Raw genomic sequence first — 13548 nt, 5'->3', positions numbered from 1 at the left:
GGATTTTGGCTCTAGTTGCTAGGCCTAATGACGGAGGCCAACACCGACGGAGCCCTTACTTTGGCCGTTTCTCAGTTCTTATTGTTTCGCCATTTTCTCGTTCTCGTTCTGGGCCCATCGTACTGCGGGCGCAATGCAGTTCCAGCGGCGGTATGTTCGTTGTCCCGTTCAGACTTTGTCCCAACCCATGCCGAGGGCAGTGACATGCCGAGGGCAGCACAGCCAGGCCGAGCTCGTGAAAGCGGTCACCGCCTGTTGTCTGTGCACGTGTCGCGCGGCGAAATTTAGTCATTAGGAGCTTTAGAATGTGTGCAACACAACTGACCTCTTCCTCCAGCATAATGGCAATAAGTTCGTGATTTTTTCGATGAAATTTTATTTTCCGGACTGCCTGATTTTTCTGTCGTATGCGCGGTCCCTAGAGGGTTCGAAAAATGGGTCATTGACAGTAATTGGTTGCAAATTATGGCAGTGGCATAGCCAGTAATTTTTACTGTACATATTGTTAAAGGGGCCGTGAAACACATTTTCTGTGCATTGTTTTGCCTGCTGGTTGTATAGAATGAGTTAGGGCATATTGCATATTGTATTCCGGTTTTTAAATTTTTAATTAGGTAATAATAATAATTGGTTTTTGGGGAAAGGAAATGGCGCAGTATTTGTCTCATATATCGTTGGACACCTGAACCGGGCCTTAAGGGAAGGGAATTAGGTCGCAAAAGCAAATTCATGCCACTGATGGTGTCACCCCACAGTGGCAGTTCCTAGCAGTGGATATGACATCATCAGGTAGGAGCATGATGATTGGACAAACAGTAAATATACTCAAATTGTGTTAATAAATGAAGATACTTTTTCTCGTGTTTTTTGGGTGTTATATTAGATCAACAAAACAAACATGTTTGCCTTGTGTAAAAGCACTGCAAAGGAAGCAAAACAAAAAACCACCTCCAGAGGCTCTGGTTTTTGTTTCGCATCAAAGGACTTTGCCCCTCTCTGTACACATCAATGAACTAGCACACGCAGCACTTAAGGTGACTCTGTGTATCTGAGAACGGCTTGATGGAATCGATGTGATCAATCCATTGCATTCTACAAGCGTTCATTTCAGTGCCAGGGAAGAACGCAAAGAAAAAACATTCGTTTCACATTTACTGGTGCGCATCGTCAGCTTGTGGGGATATCGGGTGGTGGCACTACATGGAGACACGTTCCAGTCAACAGTGCGCAGTGGCAGGGCTCAGCAAGTGGTAGCACTGCGCGATATGCTGAAAAGTGTCTCGCGTAGGTCGTCACTCTGTCGCAATATCTCGTACTCGAGTTCGGGTAAGTCAGGGAAGGCCATTGATCAGCGTTTCCTTCTGCGCCATCGACGTGACAGTGAAGCATCGCTGGGCTAGCTGGGTGTCTCATGGTTGTTGTAACCATGGAAACGACGCTGCCATCCTTGCAAAAATGAGTTGCAGTGAACATGCAACCATGGTATGCAAATTTCCGTGACTTGCTCAGATAGGCTGTTTTGATCGGTCCCACCGAATGTTGTCATTGGGAAAGTGAAATGGGAATGGGAAGCACCGTGAAAATAGTTGAGGGCAGCATTTTGTTTGCTTGTATTAAAAATTAGTTCCTATGCGCCAACTCCTGTAATTATTTTTGAGTCATTATCTTCGTGACATAAAGAATTGACTTGAAGTATCGGTGGCATCCCTTCAAGCAGTGTTTCACAGCCCCTTTAACAACTAGAAGGTTAAAACGACAGTTGAAAAAATTTCTAGTAGGATGAGATGGATAAATGAAAACAGATGAGGCTAGTGGGATGTTATAGTTTAGTATGTGTACAAGTATAACAACACAAGGTAGGTTGAGATCCCGCATAGCAAAGAGAGGTGTAATGTCTAGGTCACGAAAAGAGCGGAGCAGTTCTGAGAGTTTACTACCGTATTAACTCGTGTAATGTCTCCATTAACATTCTCATTAGAGACATATAGTAGCGCACAGCAAGGCTTCATCCCGCCAGTAACGAAAGAGGAAGTAAAGAAAGCATTAGGAGCAATGCAAAGGGGAAAAGCAGCTCGTGAGGATCAGGTAACCACAAATCTGTTGAAGGACGGAGGGGAGATTGTGCTAGAAAAACTAGCCGCCCTGTATACGCAATGCCTTATGACCTCGACTGTACCAGAAGCTTGGAAGAACGCAAACATGATCTTAATTCATCAGAAAGGACACGCCAAGGACTTGAAAGATTGCAGACCAATCAGCTTACTGTCCGTTGCCTACAAGGCATTTACTAAGGTAATCGGCAATAGTCAGGGAAACCTTAGACTTTAATCAACCAAATGATCAGGCAGGCTTTCATAAAGGATATTCCACAATAGATCATATTCACACTGTCAATCAGGTGATAGAGAAATGCGCAGAATATAACCAACTCCTATATATAGCCTTCATTGATTACGAGAAAACATGTGACTCAGTGGAAATCTCAGCAGTCATACAGGCATTGCGGAATCAAGGTGTAGATGAGATTTATGTCAAAATACTGGAAGATGTATATAGAAACTGTGCAGCTATCATAGTTCTCCACGAAGTCGGCAATAAAATTCCTGTTAGGAAGGGCGTCAGGCAAGGAGACACTATCTCGCCAATGCTATTCACCGTTTGTTTACAGGAGGTATTCCAAGGCCTGAATTGGGAACAGTTTGGGATAAGAGTTAATGGAGAACCTAAGTAATGTGCGATTCGCTGATGACATTGCTTTGCTGGGTCACTCAGGAGATGAACTGCAAACCATGATCAATGAGTTAGAAAGACAGAGCAGATCGATGGGTCTAAAAATTAACATGCAGAAAACCAAAGTAATGTTTAACAGTTTAGCAAAGGAACAGCAGTTCACAATTGGAAGCGAGGTGCTGGAAGCGGCAAAGGAATGCATCTACTTAGAGCAGGTAGTGACAGCTGATCTGGATCATGAGAGGGAACTAACTAGAAGGATATGAATGGGGTGGAGCACATATGGTAGGTTCTCTCAGATCATGAATAGCAGGTTACCAATATCCCTCAAGGGAAAAGTGTGCAGCAGCTGTATCTTACCGGTACTCACCTACTGGGCAGAAAATTGGAGTCTAACAAAAAGAGTTCGCTTTAAATTAAGGACAACACAGCGAGCCATGGAAAGGAAAATGATAGGTGTAAAGTTAAGAGACCGGAAGCGGGCAGAGTGGGTGAGGGAACAAACACGGGTTAATGACATCCTAGTCGAAATAAAGAGGAAGAACTGGGTTTGGGCAGCTCATGTACTACGCAGGCAAGATAACCGCTGGTCCTTAAGGGCACCGGAGTGGATTCTAAGAGAAGGCAAGCGTAGCAGGGTGTGGCAGAAGGTTAGGTGGGCAGATGAGATTAAGTAGTTTGCAATCATAGGGTGGAAGCAGTTGGCAAAGGACAGGATTAATTTGAGAGATATGGGAGAGGCCTTTGCCCTGCAGTGGGTGTAGTCAGGCTGATGATGATGATGAAATTTATGTAAGGGCTGCACTTTTTTTTCCAGATTCAAGGGCCAATTTTTGGCTTGCGACCCGTACACGCGATGTGCGAAAAAGAACACACCAATCAGGGAATGAGCAGCATTTATTCTACGTTCAATCGTCACTCACGGAATCATCAGACTCCGGGCTGGTGCTTTGCTCTGGTGCACGCTCATCCCTCAAGAAGTCGCGCTGCAGGTTCGTTGTCAAAGCACAGCCATTTTTCCACGCTTCCATCACTTGGCAAACAGTTCTTCCAGTTCGGAAACTTGCATTGCTTGCTTTGGGCAGTGCACTTTTTGCAGCTTGTGATCCTCAAAGCATCTTTTTGGTTGCGCCATCGTCGGATGCACTTCTTCGCCACGTCTAGTTTCCTTGTTGCCGCACGCTTGCCGTATTGCGACAGCAAACTCCCAGCCATCTAGCTATTAAGGTGTTTGCCCGTTGTGCTAAAACTGCAACGCTTGGTGGCAGCACGCGAAAGCCACAACTACGGTGAACTAACGCTATCACAACTCCCATACCTTTGACAGCCACAAAAGGCTGGAGCTGATGATACTGGTACTGATTTGGATAGGGGGAGCTCGTGGCGAGGTAGAAAGTTGATGATGATGAGCCACGGCCACGAGCACCATCCGTGGGCGGCACCTGGAAGCTCCTATGACATGTGCCGCCTCCGCGATCAAGCGCTCCGTTGCTCGCAACTGGAGCTCATCGCGGAGGATATGGCGCCTGTGTATTTCGAAGGCTATTTCCACGTGGGTCGTGGAAAGTTTTGGTGGGGCCCTTGCACGAATATTTTTGAAGCGAAAAGCTTCACTACAGAGCCCGCGTATGCACGAGTGACATGCAAGGCGCAGGTGGCCGCCCCTGACTCCATCCTGTTTCTCTCTCTTTCGCTCCCTAGTCACTATACTGCGCATGCACCACTAGTAGCATGGGACACCTGTGTCCCACCACTGTGCAGCAGCGTCGTGCCTTTCCTCAAAATCCAAGTTTGAATTTTCAGTTTTCTCACTTCTTTCTCTCCCTCCTTTATCCCTTCCTAGGCGCAATTTCCTTTCCTCAAAAACTAAACAAGTGAGGGGACAGCATTCACAAAGTTTATTGGTGTTGACAACTTTGCAAAGGCTGTTCATTTTCATGAAAGGAAAGGCTCACAACCAGCTCTGTGGGTCACTGGAGACCTCAATCGCTTTCATGTACATGGTGTTGGTGTCCAACTGCAAAAACCTGCTTTGATTGTGTTCTGCACACTGGATAGGCAGTGCGCCCTCCCTGCCACCCTGGAAGGTGGCATGCAGTTAATGGTTGATCGCGAGAGATTGATCACGAAACGAATGCTGCGGCCTAGCTATTGCTGCAGAGCCGCATGTCAGCCACAACGGTGTCAGTGCTAATGCATTCAGGCCACATATCTTTCTCTCACCACCGCCACATATATCAAAGCACGAATGAGGCGTCCGCATATCCAGGGGGCCAGTTATGCCCTCTTCCTTTGCTCAAAGCCATCGCCGTCTAGAACATTATCAATGCCAACGCCATTAAACACAGCGATCGCCGACATCTTTCGCTTTGTATATCCTGGATTAGCTGAGCTAATCCACATTAATTTTTAGTGTTTCGTTATGGAAAACAGTACGGCCCATGCACGGCTGCAGCCTTTACACACATTTGTACACTATTTGTGGGGCTCCGCTACCAGTCATGTAGGTGGGTTGTGATTGAATCCCAGCTGTGGTGGCTACGTTTTGATTGAGGCAAAATGCTAAAGATGCCAGTGTGCTATGTGATGTCAGCGTGTGTCCGCCCTTTAACTGCCAAATTCCTGAGCAACATACCAAAATCAGCAAATTTTTTCACGATTTTTGGCGAAAACGACTGTTGTCAGGCTTAAAGTGTGTGCTGAATAAAGGCACAAAACGCGTTGTGGGGAGAATAACCGCCCTCTATAGTCAGATGCAACTCGAGAACGAGGCGGCAGATGCCCCTCAAAGGAGCCCCTCCAGCAAATGGTGTCGACCGATTCTCCCCCTTGGCCGATCCCCTTGGGCCTGCTAGCGTGAAATCGCAGGGGATGGCAGATGAATGGGGAATAACTATGGTTTAAAGGACTGTTGACTCGAAGTTTTTGCTTTTTGTGTTTTCTTCTTCCAAATGATGTTTTAGATATTGGTATTTATGGAGCTCCTCGTGGTAGTTGCCTATGATAGCTGAATGATTTATAATTGAATTTATTCTCTATGCTTTTTTGGTATCTGTTTTATCAACCGAACAATGTCTGTGATGTGTAGTTGGACATTAGGTCACATGCACAAAAAAAAGGCAGTATAACTGCAAATACAGCATTTGTTGTAGTTCTAGCTCTTGAAGCAAGCTGGCTTATGTGCTGTAGTGAGTTAAAGATACACATCAGAATTTATCTTGCAGTTTTTTTGTACCTAACTAGGCCCAAGGATTAACTGCACGTCACAACCATTGTTTGGTTGATGAAATCGAAAGTGCATGAAAGGAAAAATTCAGTTGCAAATTATTTAGCGGTTGTATGTGAATACCATGTAGGAATTCATGTATTCTTTTGTCTAATGCATAATTTTAAAGAAGAAAACATGTGATGAATTAGGTGTCGGTGGCCCTTTAATTGGAATAACCACGGTGTCATGAAAAGGGGTCAACACCATCGGTTGGGGGGCGTCTTTTGTGGGCCATCTGCCGCTTCGTTCATGAGTTGTAACCAACCATAGTGTTGAAAAATTGCTACTAATACATTTACCGACCGTAACTCGTCTTTGGTGGTGGGAGCGGTGCAACATCGGGCCAGACGGCGTTGCTCGTCATTGGGGATATTGTTACAATCCCCCATGTCAAGTACAGCTCTGGATTAATGGTTAAACCCTAGGTGGTGGTAAATATTCTGAGTCCACCTATTCTGGAACCCACCACTACGGGGCCTCTTTTACCTTCTTCCTTATTTCTCTTCCCCCTTTCCTTTGGGGCCCATTCAAGGTCTTCATTTAGAGAAGGTGAGACCATTCTTGTCCCTTTCCTTTCACCAAAACCGATTCTATATTCAGAGAAAACTACGCAGCGCCTATATGGCATTATTACGAGGGAACAAGTCTCTAAAAAACAAACCCGTAATGTTTTGTCTCACCACATCACTTGGCAGTGAATTCCAGTCCTTGCTGGTCCAAACAAAAAAGGAAGATATTTGTCCTTGACCTTTGCACTTTGTATGATCAATTCGTGAAGATACATAATGCATTGGGTGCAAATATGATGAGCATGAAACTCCTGTTTCATTGTGATACATTGAGTAGAAGAGCTTTAGAGGGAGAGCCCTGTGGTGCTCTCTCAATGAATCCCAGTTCATTTCCTTCTTCATGCTGCTTGTGTTAAGATAGCAATCATAGTCCGAGGACAAATCGCATGGCAGCAGATCGGATATGTTCAAGCATGTGTGCATGAATATGATAAACTGGATCTCACACAGGACAGGCGTATTTCAAAATGGACCTGACACATGTTTTATGTGCCACTTCTATATCCTCTTTACACACGTTTTGAATTCCGCTGAAGAGAACTTAGCTAGGGATATACCTGCCTTTGTAGCTACTATATTAACATGTGCAAACCATGTACCGTCCTCAGAAAAAATAATACCTAGGTGCCTATATGTAGTTCCTGATCTTATCATTTGTCCTTTGAGGGAATACTGACATTGGACTTCATACTTTCTCAGGTGACACATTTTAGGGACATTCTCTTGTTTCTACTCCAGCTCTGAATACGCCTGAGATATTCCTTCTGGACACTCTGGAGTACACAAACACAATCATTCGCAACCGGCTGTACTCAGGACTTAATTCCATGATTAATATTGTTTATAATAATAACACAGTTATACATCAAACAATAACTGTATTTACATGATTGTAGGTCGACTGGAATGTCAATCGACCCCCCCCCCCATATCGCATGTCATAAAACAAAAGGGTGTGCCCGTGGCAATCCACAACTACAGTGTATACTTGCGTATAATCCACCCTCATGTATAGCCCGCACACTCCACTTTCAGCCGCAAAAATTTAAAAAAAGAAAAACTAAAACGCGCCCAAATCTTTCCTAGTCCCACAAAGTGCTACAAGATGGCGTCAGTTTTTCCCACCCGCATCCATTATCATCGTGGCTCAACACGACGTTTCCGTGTCTTTCTGTTTCCGGTTTTCACGGTGCCTTGCCCACTGCCAGTCTTTGTTATCCGGTGCTTCATTCGGAAGTGTGGGGACTGCTTGCAGAATCTGTCGTCTTGCGTGCGCAGTCATGTGGCAAGCTATGTGCTTTTGAATGCGAACAAAAAGCAATGGGCAAGCACAGACGCAGACCAGCTTTGGGAGCATGGCAATGGGGTGAGCTCGTCCGACAGCGGTGAGAGTGCCGATGAGCTGAGCTCACCTGATGGCGATGAGCGCAAAAGTAGCGATGAATGGTGAAATAAAATCTTCGCATCAGTCGCCAGCTTTTTAATTATCTCACACAGTAGTCATAGTGGAACCACAGTGAGTTAATTTGTGTGTAACCTGCACCCGAGAAAATCTGATTGAAAAAGTGCCTCTTATACACGTGCATACCATATATACTTGTGTAATGAACCTCACTTTTTTCAGAAAAGATGACTTCAGTTTGGGGGGAGGGTTCATTATGCGGGAAAAAGAGTTTCAACAGATTTTTTTGGAAGGATAAAAGTTTCATATCATACCTCCGTTCACCCTTCCGTCATCAACAAACGCATGTGGTCAGATGCGTTCATGTCGCTGGTGTTTAGCATCGTTCACTTTGATGCGATCCCACAATTTTGTGGCAGCCGGCAGCGCCAGCCAATCGCGGCGAGATAGCACGAGCATGCTGAGCGCTGGCTCTGAAGCGGTGTTCACATGGGGACATCGACAAGGATGCACCTGGTTAGGAGGTGAGCGATGTCACCGATCCGCCGATGTCTACCCCTGCTCTTGGATTTACGATTCATATGGACAGCAGGGACCAGCCGACAGGGACGAGCGAAGCAGCCAAGCTTTGGAGGCAGAGGGGAAGGGTCTTAAGGGAAGGAAGGGGCCAAAAGACAATACTCCCTTGCTCGGTTGTGTTGGTGTCTGGACACTGGAGGCTGAAAAAAAAAAGACGAAGGGGGAAACAGAATAGATGCACGAAAGGAAGGGAGATAAAAGAGAAAATAAACCTGGAGGGGAACAGCCAAAAAATAGAAAGACTGTAGCGGGCTGCACTCCACGCACGCCACCAAAGGCCACATCTTCCGGAGAGACGGGGACTGAACATACCGGCCGAACAAACGGTCCCCTCCTCGGTTGGCGGCGGCTGCTGGAGCAAAACTGGAAGCTGCATCGTCGCAAGCACTCTCGAAGGCGTCAAGTGTATGCAGCCGCTATCACTTAGAGAGGGATTACATCGCCTGTGTGAATACCCAGGTCAGGTGCGCGTTTTTCCAAATGCGAGGTTAAAAAAAAAAAAACACACAGGACGGTTACTAGTGTGTAATGCGAATGTTAAAGCCTTAGCCTAGATTGACGATCTTTAGATAGCATGTACATCCTCAAACATATCCACTTGCGAAAGACAAATACAGCTAACAATAAATAAACTGGCAACATGGGCAGACAGGAATGGTTTCCAGTTTTCTCCACAGAAAACAGTGGCCTTACTTTTTTCACTGAAACGGGGTCTACAGACAGATCCCACATTACACCTAAACGAAACCCAGTTACCTTTAAAAACTGAACACAAATTCTTAGGCATAACATTTGACCGAAAACTAACTTTTCTACAAAGAAAGCTTCTCGATCGCTTTCACACAAACACTGGGGTTCTGACAGGGCAAGCCTTCTACACATCTTTCGCTCTGTTGTACGGTCCTGCTATGGTTGCCTGGTGTATGGTTCTGCAAGGCCATCCTACTTGAAACGACTAGATCCAGTGCATAATTTGGGGTTGCGTCTTTCCACTGGCGCTTACAGGACGTCGCCCATAAACAGTCTTTATGTCGAAACAAACGAACCAGCACTTACAGATAGAAGAAACATGCTTACATGCTCATGCGTCCTAAAAATCCGTTCCCTTCCAAAACACATCTGTTATGAAATAGTTACAAAGTGTCCATCCAGAACAATCTTTAACAACAAACCGCAAACCACCAGGCCACTGCTCTTACGCTTTGAAGAGATCTGCCAGAATCTCGGCGTACTGAACACATTACACAGCATTGCGCAAAGACGAGGTCCACTGCCTCCATGGTACGATTTTCCTACATTGTGCGATTTCACTCTCACACAGTTCCGCAAAAAGCAAACTCCACAACACCAAATAGTACAAGAATTTCTGGCACTTGAGGAAAAATACAATGGTTTCACAGCCTTTTATACTGACGGTTCGAAAACGGATACTTATGTAGGAAGTGCAGTGGTGCGAGGGAATTCGGAGACAACAATACGACTTCCACAGTGCGCATCCATCTTCACTGCAGAATGTTACACAGTATATGTGACCGTAGAAAAAATACTCGGCGAGAACCTCAAAAACGCTATTATTTACACAGACTCTTTAAGTATACTTACAGCCCTCCACTCAAGAAACGCACTCACTCCTATACTTGGGGACATTATACACAACATAGTAACAGCCACAGCTAGAAGACAAAATATTAAACTCTGCTGGGTCCCGAGTCATGTCGGCATAAAAGGCAATGAGCGAGCAGATTTCTGTGCTGCTCAAGCTTGTGGCAAGGAAATAAAAAAAGTAAATATACCCTTGAATGACTGCATGAAATTAGTAGAAAGGAAGTTAAGGAAAAAATGGCAATCGGCTTGGAACAGCGAATTGAGTAATAAACTACACTTAGTAAAGCCGATTTTAGGTGAATTTAAGTCGTGTGCACCAAGAACGTTTTAAAGAAGTGATTTTATGCCGTCTCAGAATAGGCCACACGCACCTTACGCACAACTTCCTGCTAACAAAATAAGATAAACCTGTTTGCGAAGAATGCGGAGATGAACTTACGGTTAACCACATTTTGTTCTCATGTACGAAACTAGAAAAACTAAGAAAAAAGTACTTCACTCAATTTTATCATGAATGCATCCCTTTCCACCCTACATTGCTTTTAGCTGATAATGCCATTGTTAACATACCTTCCATTTTTAGCTTTTTAAAAGCAGCAGGCATACTTGAAAAGCAGTAATTTTTTTTTAACCACTGGACCTCTTTTATACATGATACACCTCAGCCACTTTCTCATTCTTGAGAAGTAGGCTGAGCCTGTTTATTTGATTGGTTGGGAGCCTCAGGATCCTTGCTAGCCAAGGAAAGCCACTAAGGCTGCCTGACCTTCTTTAAGGCTTTTACCATTAGCCATTTCCAAATTTCATCCCTTCTTTTATTACTAGGCAGTACAATCTTTTTAAATCATCTGCACCATCGCCTCTTTTTCATACTCCAAAACATTCTGTAGAAAAGCAATTCTATACCTTGTGCTTGGCGCATGATGGCCTTAGCTGCCTATGTGCCATAAAACCCAACACAACACAACACGCCTTAGCCTAGAGCACACAACGTCTTGGCACTCTGCCAAGTTCGCCGAGTGTGCAGCGCTGCCCCCTTCCCCCCCGCCGCTCTGGCAAGAGCTCTCCTCATAAGATGAACAAAGAAGGGATGATGTTTCTGGCGGGCAGCATCTAGGCACGCTGCCATGCCATGGTTTGCACTGCGGATGGCGCGAAAACCGAGAAACCCCTTGCAAAAAGCTGAAGGCTAAAAGAAGTGAATTCTGGACGACAAAACTGGGGGGCGGGTTCATTATGCGAGTGGGTTCACTGCGCGCATATATACGGTGTATGGTAAAATGTATTAGTCACTGGACTGCTCGTCCACACTTGTGTTAGCATCGTCACAAGTGCTGCCGCCGTAATCGCTGCTGCAGTCCTGCAGCACGTCGTTGTCAGTGAAATCCCGCACTTCGCAAACAACCGCACCATGATATCTTGGGGAACAAATGAAAATTTTGCCTGGCTGCAGCAGCCGTATACCTGCGTCAGTCGTACATCAACTTGTGGCTCGGCGCAGTTGTTCGTTTCTTATGCACTGAAAGACAGCCGCACCTTTGAATGTAATCGTGAAAGGACATCAAATGGGTAATAACCGGACCTGAAGCACTCATGATAGTTGACAAAGCGCGGCAGTAAAAACTGGTAAAACATGGCCAGCACTCAAGTCAAATGCGGCAAACACAGCCAGAGAGAAACTATCCGGGAGCAATGTCAGCTCTTCCATCGCCTACCAGTACTTCCCAGAAGTGCTGCCGTTCCAAGTGGTGGTGCTGCCAGTTTTGGAGCAGTGGCCCTTCCATCAACTGTTGGCACTCCCATGAGCACTGAGTGCACAGTAAATATTAAAAAAACCTGGAAAATCCTTCCAAGCACGCATGCAGAATAGCTGAATGTCGAACCACACTGTAGTGTCTCTGATATCTTGTTTGTCTCGCCTTTAATGATGCTGCCGTGCTTGCTTTGGTTTTGATTGTAAGTCGACCCCCAACTTTGGATTCTCAAAATTAAAAAAAAAAATTGGTTGACGCCTTATTTACACAAATGTAAGCCGATCTATTTTTCAAAATTTGAAAATACGGAGTTCTGGGGTCGACTTACATATATTAGTGGGGGCTTCTCTAGAGAAATAGAAAGAAGTAAAAACAGTCGGAACGAAAGCATGGCCCCATAAATAAAGGCGAGACAAACGAGATATCAGGTGTGCCACAGCATGGTTGCATTTTTGCTGCGCAGCTCCGTCGCATCGCTCTTGGTGCTGGCCTAGAGCAGTTGCTATGTCAACGCGCAGAACCGGCACACCCCACTCCCCACACATGGCTGCTGATGGCGGCTGCTGATAAGTGGCGGCCCAATAGCACATACTTTCTACTTTTATGTTCTACACATACGTTCTACTGTTCACATGCTTTCTACTGTTAATAGGCATCCTCCAAGTTTTTTTTGCTTTCAACTGCACATTCGGCGCTCAAGGGAGCATCGATAGTTGCTGGAAGGGCTGCTGTTCCTATCGCGGCGGCACCGGCACTCAGAATGGCAACGCCGCCAGAATATGTCTGTAGCCGACGGAAGAACAGGCGCCGCTCACTTGTAGTTTCCCGTTGGCTCTGATGCGGTTGACTACTGCCAGCCGCGTTTTACAAGCTTTTAATGTAGTGCTTTGTCAGTCATTTGTGCTCTGGGTCCCGTAAGTGACCGGTGCTCGTTCACGGCTGCATTCAAAATGGCTGTCATTCTTTATGCCAAAGAAACAAACTGTGCGCCAGGCCGCAAGTTCGACGTTCGCAACAAGTAATACAGGTGTGGCAGCTGCAGCGGGGCAAAATTTTAGCTGTTCCATGCGATATCGTGATGTTGCTGTTTGTGAAGTGCGCAATTTCGCTGCACGACGATGTGAGGACGATGGCGCAAGTGTGGACAAGTCCAGTGACTAATACATTTTCGTTTTGGAATATGTCCACCGGCACGCCAGCGTGCAGCAGCCGGTAGCGGCTGGCGATAAGCGGCGGCCGCAGGATAATGCTGTCAAGTCCTATTATTAAAGGCCAAGCTTAAACAACCTCCAAGTTTTTTTTTTATTTTCTGAAATGTGACACGAGGGGGTTGACTTACATTCGAGTCGACTTACAGTCCTGTAAATACGGTACAATTGTGTTAATGTGGTATATATTTTACTGGCTGTCGGTGCTTCCCCTCGTGCCTGGGATGCTGGCTAATGCTTTGTGTGCGTGTCCTTGCTGTGCAGGGATGAGCAAGTGCCCGCGGACATGCGGCCCCATTCAGTGCGGCACATGCGAGCACCCAGCCCCCCGTTGCAGAACATGGATTCCCACTTGGACATGCCACGCACCCCGACCACCGACCCCAAGGTGTGTGCCGTATACACAGCACAGTGTTTGGCCAAACTATGCTCA

At 45.8% G+C, this 13548-nt stretch overlaps 1 protein-coding gene across 2 annotated transcripts in view; it reads left to right on the top strand.

Moving 5' to 3' along the window:
- The window catches only part of LOC144128018 (uncharacterized), a 72906-nt gene that overhangs the window by 45649 nt on the left and 13709 nt on the right, over positions 1-13548 (top strand). For both annotated transcript variants that reach the window (XM_077661070.1, XM_077661069.1), the window contains exon 6: positions 13380-13503. In XM_077661070.1, coding sequence (XP_077517196.1) covers positions 13380-13503 — 124 coding nt within the window. The remainder of the gene's footprint in view (positions 1-13379; positions 13504-13548) is intronic.

Source organism: Amblyomma americanum, chromosome 4, assembly GCF_052857255.1.
Source record: "Amblyomma americanum isolate KBUSLIRL-KWMA chromosome 4, ASM5285725v1, whole genome shotgun sequence".
In the NCBI taxonomy this organism is placed as follows: domain Eukaryota; kingdom Metazoa; phylum Arthropoda; class Arachnida; order Ixodida; family Ixodidae; genus Amblyomma; species Amblyomma americanum.
The sequence above is the reverse complement of the archived record's forward strand: the minus strand, read 5'-3'. Positions and strand labels throughout refer to the sequence as shown.